The 15,032-nt window shown below is 38.5% G+C and overlaps 1 protein-coding gene across 1 annotated transcript in view; it reads right to left on the bottom strand.

Moving 5' to 3' along the window:
* LOC306853003 (glutamate receptor 1-like) overlaps nucleotides 1–12,016 on the bottom strand; it is a 70,469-nt gene extending 58,453 nt beyond the window's left edge. The window contains exons 1-2 of the mRNA XM_079390145.1: nucleotides 11,744–12,016; nucleotides 11,462–11,596 (exon numbers count right to left, since the gene is read on the bottom strand). Coding sequence (XP_079246271.1) covers nucleotides 11,462–11,596; nucleotides 11,744–11,825 — 217 coding nt within the window. The 5' untranslated portion in view covers nucleotides 11,826–12,016. The remainder of the gene's footprint in view (nucleotides 1–11,461; nucleotides 11,597–11,743) is intronic.
* Between the last annotated feature and the right edge of the window lie 3,016 nt (nucleotides 12,017–15,032).

The raw sequence follows: 15,032 nt of genomic DNA, 5'->3' as shown, positions 1-15,032 counted from the left end.
CAGAATATGAAACACTCTTTGTACAGTACTGAAAACAAAAATGAAGAAATGCATTTGTATATATGGGATGTGTTATGCAGGGAATTCTGAGAACGTCCTTTTTCTGTTTTTCATAGTAAATCATAAGGTAATTCATAGCTTTTATGTGCATAAACTTGACAATGCACTTTCGGCTCAATATGCCCTTCTAACTATTAACTAAAAAAAGGATGATTTAAGTAATAATCTCTAAATACAGAAATTTACCATACTTTAAGTACATGTAATTTCAAATGCCACTGCCAAAAATAAGGTGTTTACACGCACACCTATACTCAAACTGCAGATGTTTTGAGTAAATACACATTATCTGTCACTTCTGTCTTTCAAAATATGTGCACAGCACAATGCAAAGACCAAGTGTAGACATGCTAAACATAATAGTGAATGAAGCCGAGCTACAGTCACATTGTTCATGTCTGTAAGTCTGACCTCATAGAAAACAGACTGGTATTTCAGTCACACTAAAGCGTTTACATGACATTTCCAAAAGACAAATTATTGCTTTAGTCTAACCGAAACTTAACTTTTAAAATGAATATAAACACACATTGGTTTTTGCATGTATTGTAACCAAAAGAGCAGCATGAACATCCTGGTAATGTTCTTATTTTGTGTTCCACAGAAGCAATTAGAGATTTCTGCTTATAAAATCAATTGACAAACGTGAAGAAACAGTATATTCGTTGTAGCTGGGCTGCGGAATTGGCTTTCCAGCATTTCTGTTTTTGCTCATGCTAAATTACATCAGTTCCACCTAATATGTGTGAGGCCATTCTATTTAAGTGACAGCGTGTCTGAGGTTCTTGCCAGGCAGCACTATGGAGTAAACCTGCTTTAAACTGCAGTCTGAGAGCAGTCACAGGTAGACTCCCTCAGGAGAACTGTGGAGACTAAATAGCCATTTCCTTCTCAATCTGTTTCACTCACTCACACTTTCTCTCTTCTCCTCCCCTCCAATCATGAGCAGAAATCCTGTGGATTATTTGGAGCCTGTGTGCCCTTTCATGTGTTGTTATTTGGTCTATGTTGATGAATAACTGTGCAGTGGACTGAATTTTAAAGGACACCGAGCTCCACCTCTTCCATCCACATCCACTGCTTTAATGAGGTGCTCTGCTCGCTCTTTTGGCCTCCAGTTCTCTGTATAAACACTCACACACACATGTTGGTTTTTGTGGTTTATGGGGACTCTCCATAGGCGTAATGGTTTTTATACTGAACAAACTTTGTGCATTTTTAGATTTTCAAAAAAAAAAGACCATTTAGTATGTTTTTTAAGCCTTTTGAATTACAGGGACATAGGCAGTGTCCTCATAACCCACCTTCATATTGTAATACCTCTGTCATACCCATGTCATTATACAAATTTGTGTCCTCATAAACCACATAAACATGCACACACACACACACACACACACACACACACACAATCATATCCTTCGGCACACTCTAATATAAACACACAAGCTACATGTCTCACAGTTAAATATAAAACACACACACATACTCAAAATAATTAAACAATCTATCACTATTACTACACATAAGCATCTGCAAATATCACCAGAGTAATTACACAGACAAGCTTAATATGGCATTTTTCACCCTCTCTCTCTCTCTCTCTCTCTCTCTCTCTCTCTCTCTCACACACACACACACACACACACACACGCAAAAACTCACATAAGCCTGTCCATACTCATTCATGGGAGTTACACGTCATTAGCCTACACAGTGGAGCGTATGGCTGTGGGCGCTCAAGGGAACATATAGCCTAGTAATAATCACTCCTGTATCCTGCAGTATTTATGCCCTAAGTGGACAGTTCCAGGTCAGCTATACATAATGTGTTATTTCCAAGGAATTCGACCTTTACAAATACAGTATGTGCATGGTATGACAACATTAGCCAGGGCTTCTCATCATTTGCATGTACTCATTGCTTGCTCATGTCCTGTGATACTTCCATTCAATCACAATGGCTGATGGCTCACAAATGTCAGAATGCTTTTGTTTGAAAAGGAATAGACATCCTCAAAGCTGTATATAATATTTACAATATTTTCATTTATGCATTTTAAGATATAATGTTTATATATTGTATTTATTCAAATAGAATAATAATAATAAATTATTAAAAAGTTAATAAAATAAATAATTATTAAATTATATTTCAATGATATTACAGAATATGTGTTATTATAAATATAATATTATTATTATATACAAATGATACTGTAATATTTCATAATATTCAATATTTAAATTTCTAGCTATATAATATTTTAAAGTTGGCATTAAAGGGAAATTGCGATAGTCTTTTCTTACTATGTTTTTGATGAAAGATTATGAAAAATATTATAATATAAAGAATTCATTTATAATAAACATCATAAAAATTATTTTTACAATCTATTAATTATTTGAACCTCTACACTTTCACATGATCTAGAAGGTTCATGTATTTTCACTTCAACAGGATAATTTCTGCTCTTCCCTGAAAGTGCAAAAGAGTATTCTGAGAAATCTTTTTGTTGTGCAACGGCAGTCATGTTCTAAACCGGTCAGCTGACAAGGCCTCTTAGGGCTGAAACGGCTGTTATCACTCCTGAAACAGGAGAACAAACCAATTTAGCGAAAGCCAGAGGCGACCTCAGAAAGAGGTTTTTTTTTTTTCTAGTACCAAACACAACAAATGGCCCAAGTACTGCATCTCATTTTGTCCATCATGTCTGATGCAATAAAAGAGAATAAAACATTAACAGGTTAAGCTTCAATGTGATGTTTGTCATTTTATAAAAACAACTAATGTCCTGGCTGGTGGCTGACATTAAGAGTTACTGCTGTGGCCCTAAAGCATTATTTAAAAGTCACACAAACACATTTTATCGATTTCCAACAGCCATCTCCTTACAGGTCTATGAAGTCTGTCTTTCCAGTACACATCGTCTCTGTTTAGATTTAGTTGTGTTCAAAACAGAATGACAATAACCAAGCCATACTGTGATTGCCCTTAATAATAGTGGTATTTAGAGTTACAGGTCCTTCATACTGAGGGCCACAAATAGCTCTCAGTACAACAAATGTGGTGCAGTGTTGGGTGGGTGGAAGCCCTCATGTGCAGAATCCGCTGCTCTGGCCAAATGAGAGTTCACTTCTTCAGAATGAGTCACCTGCACAACCTGAGCATGAGAGTGTGAATCACATAAATATGGAAGAGAAGAAAATCCACCTCAATGGCAAATGTGATGGACCAGCACACATAGCGGGTGGCTCAACTGTGTGGCCAAACCAGCATGTATCCAACCAATCAGCGCACAAATTATTCATGTGATGCAAAGCTGAATTTTCAGCAGCCATTACTCCAGTCTTCAGTGTCACATGATCCTGCAGAAATCAAACAAATATGCCAATTTGACCCTCAAGTTTATTATTAAACATACTAAAAATTATAATAATAATAATACAATTATTATTATTATTATTATCATCAATGTTGAAAACGGTGTATTTTTGTGGAAACATGCTTTTTTCAGGATTCTTTGATGAATAAAATTGTCAAAAGAGCAGTTCGATTTTATTTAAAATTGAAATCTATGGTAACATTGTAAATGCCTTCAATATTATTTTAATAAATGTAATGCATAATTGCAGAGTATTAATTTCTTTCAATAAATAGGAGTAAATAAATAAATAAAAAGTGAAAAAACAAAGTGACCGCTAGTTTTAAAAAAAAAAGTACACAATATCGCAGAGTATCCTACTTTACTTGAATATATACAGTATACTTGTCAGTCATCTGTCGTGGGTGTCATGTGTTCCTCTTGTGTCCATATTTGGTTCGTTTCCAAATGTCCTTGTTATATGTTATCATTAGTTAATTCTTGTCCAGCTGTGTTTGTCTCGTTATCTGTGATTTACCTGTGTATTTATAGTCCTGTCTGTTGAGTTAGATTTCGTCTGGTCTCTGGACGGAGACTCGTCTGCCCCCTTGTCGTGGAAGTGGAGGCGGTTGCTGAGGGACCCTGTGAGGGCCCCTGACTCCTTGTCATGCCCAGGAGAAGCCTCAGCTTCCGAGCTAGCCCAGGAGGGATTCCTGTTCCTGTGGGTTGCCCTGTCCAGTCCTGTTCCTGTTTGTCTAGCCCATGTGGGTTGTCCTGTTCCTGTCCTGTCATGTACTGTTTTGTGTGTCTAGCCCCGGAGGGCTCCTGATACCCCCTAACTTCCCCAGGGAAATTTTAGGGGGGGGTAAAAGGGATCCGGCTGAAGACCATCTGCCATGGCCTCCTGAGCTCCCAGCTCCTCCTTGGCCTCCGTCTGTATGTTCCACTCTGGAGGTCCCCGTCCTGTGTTCCTGTCCATGTCTGTCCTGAGGGGCCTCCAGAGCGCCCCCCCCCCCTCCCTGATGGAACTGTTAAGGCTCGGGACCAACCTTTCGGGAGGGGGGAGTTATGTCAGTCATCTGTCGTGGGTGTCGTGTTCCCGCCTCTTGTGTCCATATTTGGTTCGTTTCCTGTCCTTGTTATATGTTATCATTAGTTAATTCTTGTCCAGCTGTGTTTGTCTCGTTATCTATGATTTACCGGTGTATTTATAGTCCTGTCTGTTGAGTTAGATTTCGTCTGGTCTATTCGTTACTCCCCGGTGTTTGATGTCTGCCTTGCCTTGTCCTGCCCTGTCCTGCCCTGATGTCTTCATTAAAGACATATTTGAGTTTATATCCTCGTCTGCGTGTTCCTGTGTCCTCCCTCGTGTGTGCACCGTGACAATACTCATATAAAATAATATATATTTTATAGTAAATCTCAGCTGTGACATTGTTTATATCAACATAAAACGTAAACTTTATAATTGCATACCTCTATATATAAAGATATGTAATATATCTGCATACTTTATAAGCTAGATCTGCATATATATATACATACTTTATAACTTTACCTGTTCACTGTAAAGCAATATATGCCTAGTTCTTTCATGAAACTCTAGATAGCGCAGTTTGATGGGTCTTAATGTAACTGATGATATTCACAGTGTTAAACGACCTGGTACAAGCTGATTGGCTCATGTTGCATATATGCAGCCAATGAGCTTGCTGCTTTACATTTAAATGGCTGGTTAGCATCCACTTGAGCATTTTGCAGCGTGCTTTCAGAGTTCCTCTGAAACCCTCCACCTTCCTCAGCTCCACCTATATAGATCTGCTACGGGTTATTTTATATGCTATTTGTGCAGTGGCGGTATGTCTTAAATACTCACATCACTGTATCGCATGACAGTATCTCTGCTGCTTTCAAACTGCAGCTTTTCCAGCAACAAGGTATTTTCAAAATAGTGGGTTTGATTGATAAAACGTTATTCCAATGTTTTGTGGCACATTCTGCAGCTCTACATTTAGACAGCTTGTTTGGATATATCCACAAGCTCTCTCTCTCTCAGACACACACACACATACACACACACACACACACACACACAACCTTTAATGCATGTGAGCACAATAATACGTTACCAGCTGAGAACCCTTCCTTTCGTACGAATGGATATTAAACTCAAGGATCAGAGCACTAAGTAGGCCAGAAGAGTGTTAGGGCAGGCTGACCAGAAAACTTGACACTCGGTCTTGGTGTGCAGGGGATGAACAGAACGGTCACACTTTCAAAGAGTGCTAATAGTGCTGTGAGCCTGTGGCCGCTTGGCTCAGTATGTGTCCTCGACATTACAGAAAGGACAAAAGCACCGTCCTCCGACGGGCATCAGTTTCACGTATTAGCACTTGTGCTTAAGCAGAGTTGCAAAGGATAAAAGAGGCAGATGTCAGCTGAAGTCAGAGTTTGTTTCACCAGTGTAAAGGAACAATAGCCTCTTAATGCCTAATTAAGCTGATAATTGAGAAAACCAGACCATTCACAAGACATCTTAAGAGACAGCAGGCTGACCCACAAACACACACATCTTAGTAAGTATTTGAATTATAAGGAATCTGGTTCTGATTCCATTTTGATTTTTTTGAACTTCTAAGGAAGCAATAGAAATAGAAGGATGTGTGGTTAGTTTATTATTTCTTGGCAGCCAAGACTTCTCTCTTTCATCATGTTCAATTCAGATAGTAAGCTCACAATTCAGCTAAAATAAATTCAGTAGCAGTAGCATAAGACCAATAGCAGTGCTCGTCTGTTAAAGTGTTTTAAGTGCAATTTTGCATCCATATCACTGGAAAAATGCAAATGTTTATGGTTTTATGGTTGGTATTTTTTTTATTATATTTTTAAGTATCGTAGACACACAAAGGCTGCATTTATGTGGTCAAAAATACAGTAATACTAAAATATTACCACAATTTTAAACAGACATTTTCTATGATAGTTTAAAAAAAAAAAGTAATTTATTCCTGTGATGGCAACTGAATTTTCAGCATCATTACTCCAGTCTTCAGTGATCTTTCAATAATCTAATAAATTAGTAAATTTGTTCACTTTTTAGGCTTAATTTAATTGCATAGAAAATCTTTCTTCAGATTAATTAGGTCCAATAAACTGTTTCATTTATATTTTTGGATTTTCAACCCTACACCTGAGTCAGATTTTCCATATCATAAAACATTTTCCTAACATGGATAATACAGCATACGATTACATCTCCGCAAGCACTAAAATCTACAGGGATTAGAATTAAAAAACGCTTCTCAAATTCTCTATGGTGATGTCAGCCAAGACAGACGCATGTGTCCTCATTAAGACAGGAATCTCAGGCTATATGGGGCATCCTCCTAATGAAGCATAATTGGACTCCTTCCACTATTTAACAAGGCAGTATATGATGGTATGGGGACAGTGGAGTCTCTTACACTAGATAACAATGTCAAGGCAAGATTGTCTCATACTGAATTTATGCTTCAGTCTGATTCTTGTATTTGTCATTTCCAGCTCAAAAATCAAAAGCTTCCCCTAGTGTTTTACCACCTTTAAATTCTTCGTTCTAGTTTTGTAAAAAAAAAAACAAACAAAAAAAAACCACGCTAACACTTGTCATGTTTTTGAGGAAGAGAAGACAGATGGGAGAAGACGTGATGCTCTCTTTGTCTCTCATTAATGTAAAGGACTGTGCGAGACAAGGGAGTCTCTGTTCGTCTCTCAGACTAAACATGACAGCTCTTCTCTTTGCCTCATTGAGAAGTACATCCCTCGCTTGATCCTTTCTCACAGTTCTCACAAAAACCATCAGCTACAGAGATACAAAGCCAACATATATAAATCCACCACACAATGGCCTCAATTACCTCCCTATTATTGTTGTGAATGCCCAAAATGTATAAAACTGCATTGGATTTTCCCAAGCTGCTGGTGTGCAGAGTTGCCATGGGACGTCGTGAAAGGCTGGTGTTTTCATTAGTGTTTGCTTCAGGGCAAAATTCACAATTAAAAGTTCAAGATGAAGATCCGGACCAGCACTGGTTCCATCTAAATCACAAAACTGTCATTTTAATGCATGCTTGATAACTAAAAACAATAATTTCATTCAAAAATTGTAATCACCACATTTTTTCCATATGGGATAGGTAACACAATAGAAGCTGACAAGGAGCGTTTACACAATTTCAGTGCCATGCGACTGAAGAAATGTGTCAGCTGCTAGAGATCCTGTTGTAGCGCATTGATTATAATTGGAGTGATTTAGTGACTAACTGTCGGTTGTTTACGGTTGCCAAGAAACAGCACAACCTGTAATACAGAATTCGACTGATGTGCGGTCACAGGTGTGCAGCGGCTTTGAGTGTGGCTCATCCAATCAGAATTTATAATGTTTATTTTGCAATTTGTATTGATTGTTCAGACCTTTTCTGCAATGGAAATTTAGAGACTGAACATCTTGGCATTTTAAATTAATGTCTTGCTTAAGGGAATCCCATCCAGATCATTTATTCATTCAGGATTTGGAGGTCTTGTTGCTCTGGGAGATGTGGTGACTGAGGGTGATCCCTTTCCCCCTTCTGGTCTCCTGTTACACAAAAACACAACACCCCAGAGCAAACTCCCTCAACAGACACAATCCTAGAAATCCACTACCGTGCTGCCTATACGCAATTCTACATGCAGAGGGTTGTTATTTTCTTCTCAGTGCGAAACACTAAAAGACATTTCAGGCTTATGACAGAAACTGCAGCTGCTTTCTGAGATACTCTGATGCATGTTTACAGCCGTCTCCCAAGAGCAATCACATCAGATGCGAAGGTGTAAACTACATATTGTGAAACACCTAATAAAGGGAACACACGCACATACTACACTTCAACAGTAGCAGAGCAGGAAAAAAACAGATGTTTCATTTAGAGCATTATATTATGAGACTTTACTCAGTGCAGATCAGATTGTAGCAGCAGTAAATACGCTCGATTCAGTTCTTTGTCTTGAAGCGTGCTAATATTCTTCTGGCCTGAAGGCTTTCTTTCTTGGAGGTCTATGAATGCACACTCTCCCATAGATCTTTAAGTGGGTTATTGAGGCTTTGCATGCAGGAATATGTGAACATCTCTTATTGATTGTAGAGTCTTTGCATGGGGTCCAGCTATTGATCAGCTCTAATTCTGCTCACGGATCAAATAAAGGAATCTACCATTAGCCATGAGAACTTCAAATGTCAGCAAGACGGCTGGGGGTCATTGAATAAATTGCATTCCACCTTTATACAGACGCATTCTTCTGAAATTGAAAGTGAAAACGTGTCTAAATCTGGAGAGAGGGTGAATGAAAAAAACAAAACACTCTCTAGTTTATGAAACATCTATTTTAATTATTTGTTTACCATCAGGCATCTGATTAATATTAATGCAAATGTTAAACATCTATTAGTATTGTTTATTGTTAGTTTACTAATGTTTAGGCCTAGTTAACCAATGATAACAAACTGTAACTTATTAATATTAGCTATTAAGGCTTTGAAGTTTTTGAGGCCCAAAACAGAACATAAGGGTTCAGTGCGCTCTTATTACGCTTTCCAATTATCAATAAAAATGTGCTTTCCTAGGTGCCACAGCACTTCTTGTTTAATCAACCTTTGCCCCAGAACAACCCTGCCCTCTTTTTTCTGTATACTCAACCCCCTCTGGTAAAGCCCGGCAGGTGTTGACGGGAATGGTTTGCTCTAAGGATTGAGTCCACACAGAGGGGGAGCAGCTGAGGGTAAGTTTCCTCAGGCGTCTCCGGACACACATTCAGTTCCTGGCACAAGAGGCCATTCAAAATTACACAGAGTCGGGGACTTCACAGCACTTCTCTCACAGCTCGCTGCGCAAGGGCTGCCCATTCACTACGCAACAGATCAGGACGGGAGCACAAAGTGATATAAGAGACCTTCGATTATCCTGGACAATCTGCTGGCGCATTTAAATATGACCGAGCTTCATAATGGGTCAATGAGTAACACATGTCTTATCTTGAAGACAGTGAGGAAAAAAGCACAAGAACATCACTGACTAATGAGCATGTTGAATTTTCCACCTGAGAGAACATCATGAAATTCATAGAGGGACAGATTTGTCTCTTCACGCTATTAAAAATCCCACAGCACACCTCTAGCACTGACAGAAACAGTGAATGGAGTTTAATTACACTGTTGGGAAACCTCCACATTAGTATTTGGAACTGCATCCTGATATCTTTTAATAAGGCCTGATTGGTTTTCCTCAAGACCAGAGAGAAGGCATGAGGTGCTGATGGATGATTGGTCTGTCTTGACACACACTGAATGTATGAAAGGAGGATGAGGTGGGAGGGTCTATGCATAGCTCAAAATTCACATCAAGAAAATAAATATTGGTAGCTTGGGGGAGACGAATGCATAGATTTAAAGTGCATTTCTTTGATGTGCTCTCAGTAGTATTACAGAACAAAGAATATTTGAAACAAACATGCTACAGAACTGAAAGATATCTTCACACTGATTTTCATACTCAAGTGTCTGGTTTGCGTCATATTTTGAAAAAAAAAAAAAAATTCTCTCTCTATATACTTTGATGCTTATGTGAGAAAAAGAGACCTAGAAAAATCTGATAGAGCAGTGTTTCCCAACCTTTTTTTCTCCTATGAGTAAGGCTCAAGAATTCCCTTATCACACTAAACAAGAAATGTGTTCTTCTTAAATGATGTTATAATGGACATCATTCAGCATTATCATTATTTTTAAGTGGCCGCTATTACATTGATTCATTTTCAAACATAACATAATCATTTACATTACATTTATTCATTTAGCTGACGATTTTATCCAAAGCGACTTACAGTTGCTATATATGTCAGAGGTCGCACGCCTCTGGAGCAACTAGGGGGTTAAGTGTCTTGCTCAGGGACACATTGGTGTCTCACAGTGGATTCGAATCCGGGTCTCTCACACCAACGGCATGTGTCTTATCCACTGCGCCATCACCACCCATATCAATCAATAAGTATTGGAAACAATAGGCTACTGGAAACATTTCTAGAAACAAACATGAAAAACCTTATAGAAAAAGACAGAACAGTGAATTTATTTGTGAATAAGAGTCAAAATTCTGTTTTATATCTTTAGCAAAGCAAAACAATTAATCTTCCTTGTTGGGAATCAATGACACAGAGACTAAAAAGAGACATTTCACATCCTCTGTCTGTAACCTCACTATATTGTTGCTTTTAGACATCTACATGAGCCCAAAGAGCTTGAAAGTAATTGATTTATCAATTAATTGGCTATTAACGCTTGTTTCTTTCTAAAGCCTTTGATCCTGTGCTCTGTACAACGGAAGCTGCCACACGTTGCGCGCTTTGAGACAAGAAACAAAAATATCTTAAAAAGCTACTAAATCATAAAATGACCTGTGACCCAAAATAACTGATCGACAACCCCCAAAATATTACACAAAAACCGTTATTAATTCAAATAATCAGCATTATGAACACAATAGAACGGCTTCGTGATGTATCAGCAATGAAGCGTGCGCGTCCATCATGACGCATAATTGAGATTAATTGCACGCACGGTAGTTAAACGAAATTAAGGAAAAAATGTCGTGCAAAAAAATGTTTAACTTGATAATTAGGTTATTGGCCAACGATGTATTCCAGGCGTAAAGCGCATTCAGCGTAACACGCATGTATGCGTCTGAGCCCTGCACTTTCTGCACTTGTGAACCACATACCACTAATACATTCAAAAAGCGCCATATTTGATGCCAAATATATTAGTCTTTAATACAAATAATATCGATTGCATCTCCGCGAGGTATGCGCAACAGAAAGACAAAAACTTTCACATCCAGACTTTTTTCACATCCAGACATTTTATCATTCTGCCATCAGAGCAACAGATAGACGCGAACAGCAGCTGCAGTGTGTTGACATTCACCACACACATTTATCTCTACACTGTAAAAACAGGTTGTACTCACAAGCATATGTCATGGAGAAGCTATTCCCCATTTTGACCATATCCACTTGAGGTACCAGTTTAGGGATATCCTGGTGATGCGAGAGCGCAAACCGAAACACTTCATATTCGTGTGATTCGGTTGGGAATAACCCTCCTGTGGGGGAAAGACAAAATCCCACAATACATTAAAACAACCTGGGCAGGTTTCTGGTAACACAAGTGAAATGACTAAGTCCATAACTATTTTTTATTCATAACGCATCACTCTACACTCCATCCTTCACTTTTGCCATTCACTCACCTATGTTGATATTACTTGGGAAACTGGAACCGAAGCACAATCCCAGAAAACTGGTGCAGAGCAGTGTGAGGCTTCGCTGCATATTTCCTTTTGCATTAGCGAAGAAAAAGAAAGCCAAATCCCAAGCATGGGTATGCGCGTGGTGTAGAATATCTCTTCTGGATGCTCTCACACTATCCGCACATCGGCGCGTGAGCAGCGTGGATTACAGGTGCACTTCTTTGCTCGCGCTCGCGCTGCGTCCTTGTGTGTTGCGCTCCCAGCCGTTTCTTCAGCACAAGCAGCACTTCCTCTAAGAGACGCGGGCGCGCAAGAGAGTGAGTGAGCGAGGGACTCTGATAACCGTATTCCACTCCAGCGCAGACTTTTTCTTACGCTCACAATTAAGCACTTATTCTGTATGACTGAATTACACAGCGGCCTTTCTCGCGCTCGAAGTGTGCGTCTTTTTCGATGGCGAATAACGCGTAAACAAACATGAGCGCATACTTTGAAATGATGTTTTAGACCATTGTCACTTCAAGGTCCTCTATTGTTAAAGACAATAATCGCAGGGCTCGGATATTTCCTTCGGTTTCCTCTCCTGTAACGACGACGAATCTGTTTGTTTTCATTTTTTTTCAACAAAACCTAGGAGTGATTAAAATAATTAACTGTGGTTATTTTCAGCAGTTTCAAGTACTGTATGTTCTTCAGTAAAAAAAAAAATAAAAAAAAAAAACAGTTGTTGTGGGGACAAATGTTCATATATCATGCTGGTCACATAATACGTTTTTTTTTTTCGAACTAAAATAGAATATTTTAACATAATTTGAAATCATCTTGCGCCCAATTTGGAAGACTGCCGAGGCCTCCTGGTTGACAACCACTGATTTAGAGTATGGTTGATAAACTTTACTGGCCGACATTGACAGAGAGGCCATCTGCTGCATCCAAAACCCGAAGACAGTTGCTGCCCAGTTCCCTCATAAGGAAATGAAGGTTTCAGGACAGGCTTCCAATACACCATAACATCCCAATACACATTTTATGTATTAAACATTTTATGTATTAAAAACTAATATTATATATAATATGTAGAATTATTTGAGTATGTCATCATACCCGAAGTCCTCCTAATCTGCAATCCTCCAAAACTATACAGTTAGAGTTAATAACGTAAGGCATTTCTGAGAACTGGATGAAAATAAGAGCAAAATAACTATTTGAAACTTTATGGTTTATCTTCCTTGGTTGGCACAATATTTAAACTCAAGCACTGAAACCATGCTTTATGATGTTGCTGGGCAATCTCTACCACTTAGAGCTGCACAGCCGGCTTCGCAGGCACTTTGAGCTGGAGAGAGCAATGACAAGATTAGAGCTCTCGGGCTGATTCAGAACAACAGTGGGTTATTTATAATCCACTGCACTTTCAGTGCGATAGAGATTACCTGCTGGCAAACACTACAGGAAACCACATGCCAGTCACTGTCACAGCATCACTACAACAATTCTCAAACACGAGCCATTCAAGATGCTCATATTCTCATGGATCCATGTATTATACGTCACACTTCTAGGGAAAGTTATCACATGCCTGAGAATACATTTTGTCATTTCTTATAATTTATTGAACAAACCTGTCAGGGTTCGACTCAACCAAGTTTCTGCATCAGTATCAGGTATTTTAAATGCAAGGTGGGCCTAAAAGCTATCCACATTTTGTCAAGTCTTTTGTGGCATTCCCTACTTATTTATGAAAAAGGTTGTAAATCCTGCCTTTGACATAATTAGGATTAAGGATAAGCTCATTTATCAGACCCAAGCAATTTCTCCCTTCTGGATAATGGAAAAATTGCTTTTCTTTTTAATACCGTCTCACGCAAACAGAGGGCCCAATTAGCATATTTTCACTGACAATAGAATTTAAGCGATTAAATGCGTGTGGGGTGAGAAACAAGAGTGCTTTTCTCCTGTCTTCAATTTAACATGCGCAGTGCGCCAATGATAAAACATGATAGATTTAGTATCTGGCTGCTGTGACACATTTGAGGCTCAATGAAATCTGGTGAGACTGCAAAAAATGAAAGAGAACATCTGAGAACTTACCATCATCTGCAAAGTGTGAAAGAGAAGGTATCATTTATTAGGAACTGAGTTCAAGAGGAAATCACACATACAAATGAGTTGAGATGAAGCATATGGGCTGCAATCAGCTACACCAGCTTCTAACCATGAAGCTCAATTACTCATTGGAAAGTGAGAAGGTGAGGAGGCCTTCCTCATTAAGCCTGTATCATATTCAACCCAAAAGACCTCTATTAGACATCAAGGCATAAAGAGCAAGTAGTTAGAGGCTTGGGAAATGAGTTGCACACATTACGTAAGATGTTTTGATTGTTGTACACACAGCTTGTTCTCTCTGTAAAGAATGCCCTGCGCACTCTTCTCAGGGCTCTACATAATTAACGTTATCTTTTTGCAGGATGGTGTCTGCTGTCAAAGAACTCTGTTAACGCCAGCATATGTTTCTTCCTTGTGCATTAGACATGATGCTGATTCTTAGAATCATCTTTAATTTACATAATTTTCTCCAGTTTCACAGGAAAATACATTTGCATACGCTTAGAATAAGCATTATGTCCATACCACTAATCACATAACACCTTCCAGCAGGCCACATAAAAGAAAGAATGCCAGAAAACCATTATGGGACAAAGGTAAGTTGGCTGTATATATATTTACTATTGTGCTAATTGAATTGATCTGAACATGCTCCACCTCTGCTAAATTGATTATCTGAACGCGATCCTCCTGAAATTTAGTAAAACTTTTATTCACAGCTCACTTATATTTGATGTGGTTCAAGATTAAATATATACCAGGTTTTTCTACCAGATTTTCTCACCTAACAATGTCTTAAATTTCAATTCAGTTTCTAAACTTATATTGTGGTATCGAACAGGATATAGAATTGCAAATCAAATTTGAAGTAGAATTAGACAAACAAATGTTCACTTGACAAAGCTTTGTTTTTGAAAAAAGGTTTTAAAAATCTTGAAGTTTGAAGGTTTACAGGCCAGATATATAGACAAATTAGATCAGATATGAAATGATTATGTCTATATATTTTCACATCATGAATGTGGGCTGAACTGATGGACTAAAAGTTTGGCAGTTTTAGACACATATTTGACCTTAGACAACTTCTTTGACTCTGCAAATTGCTCTGGAATAAAAATGATACAGTTGAAACCTTTGACTATTACCAAAGACTGTATATACCAAGTTGGATCACACGTAGGGC

This window comes from Barbus barbus, assembly GCF_936440315.1.
Source record: "Barbus barbus genome assembly, chromosome: 33".
NCBI classification, from domain to species: Eukaryota; Metazoa; Chordata; class Actinopteri; order Cypriniformes; family Cyprinidae; genus Barbus; species Barbus barbus.
Note: the sequence above shows the minus strand (reverse complement) of the source record. Positions and strands in the feature narration are given on the sequence as shown.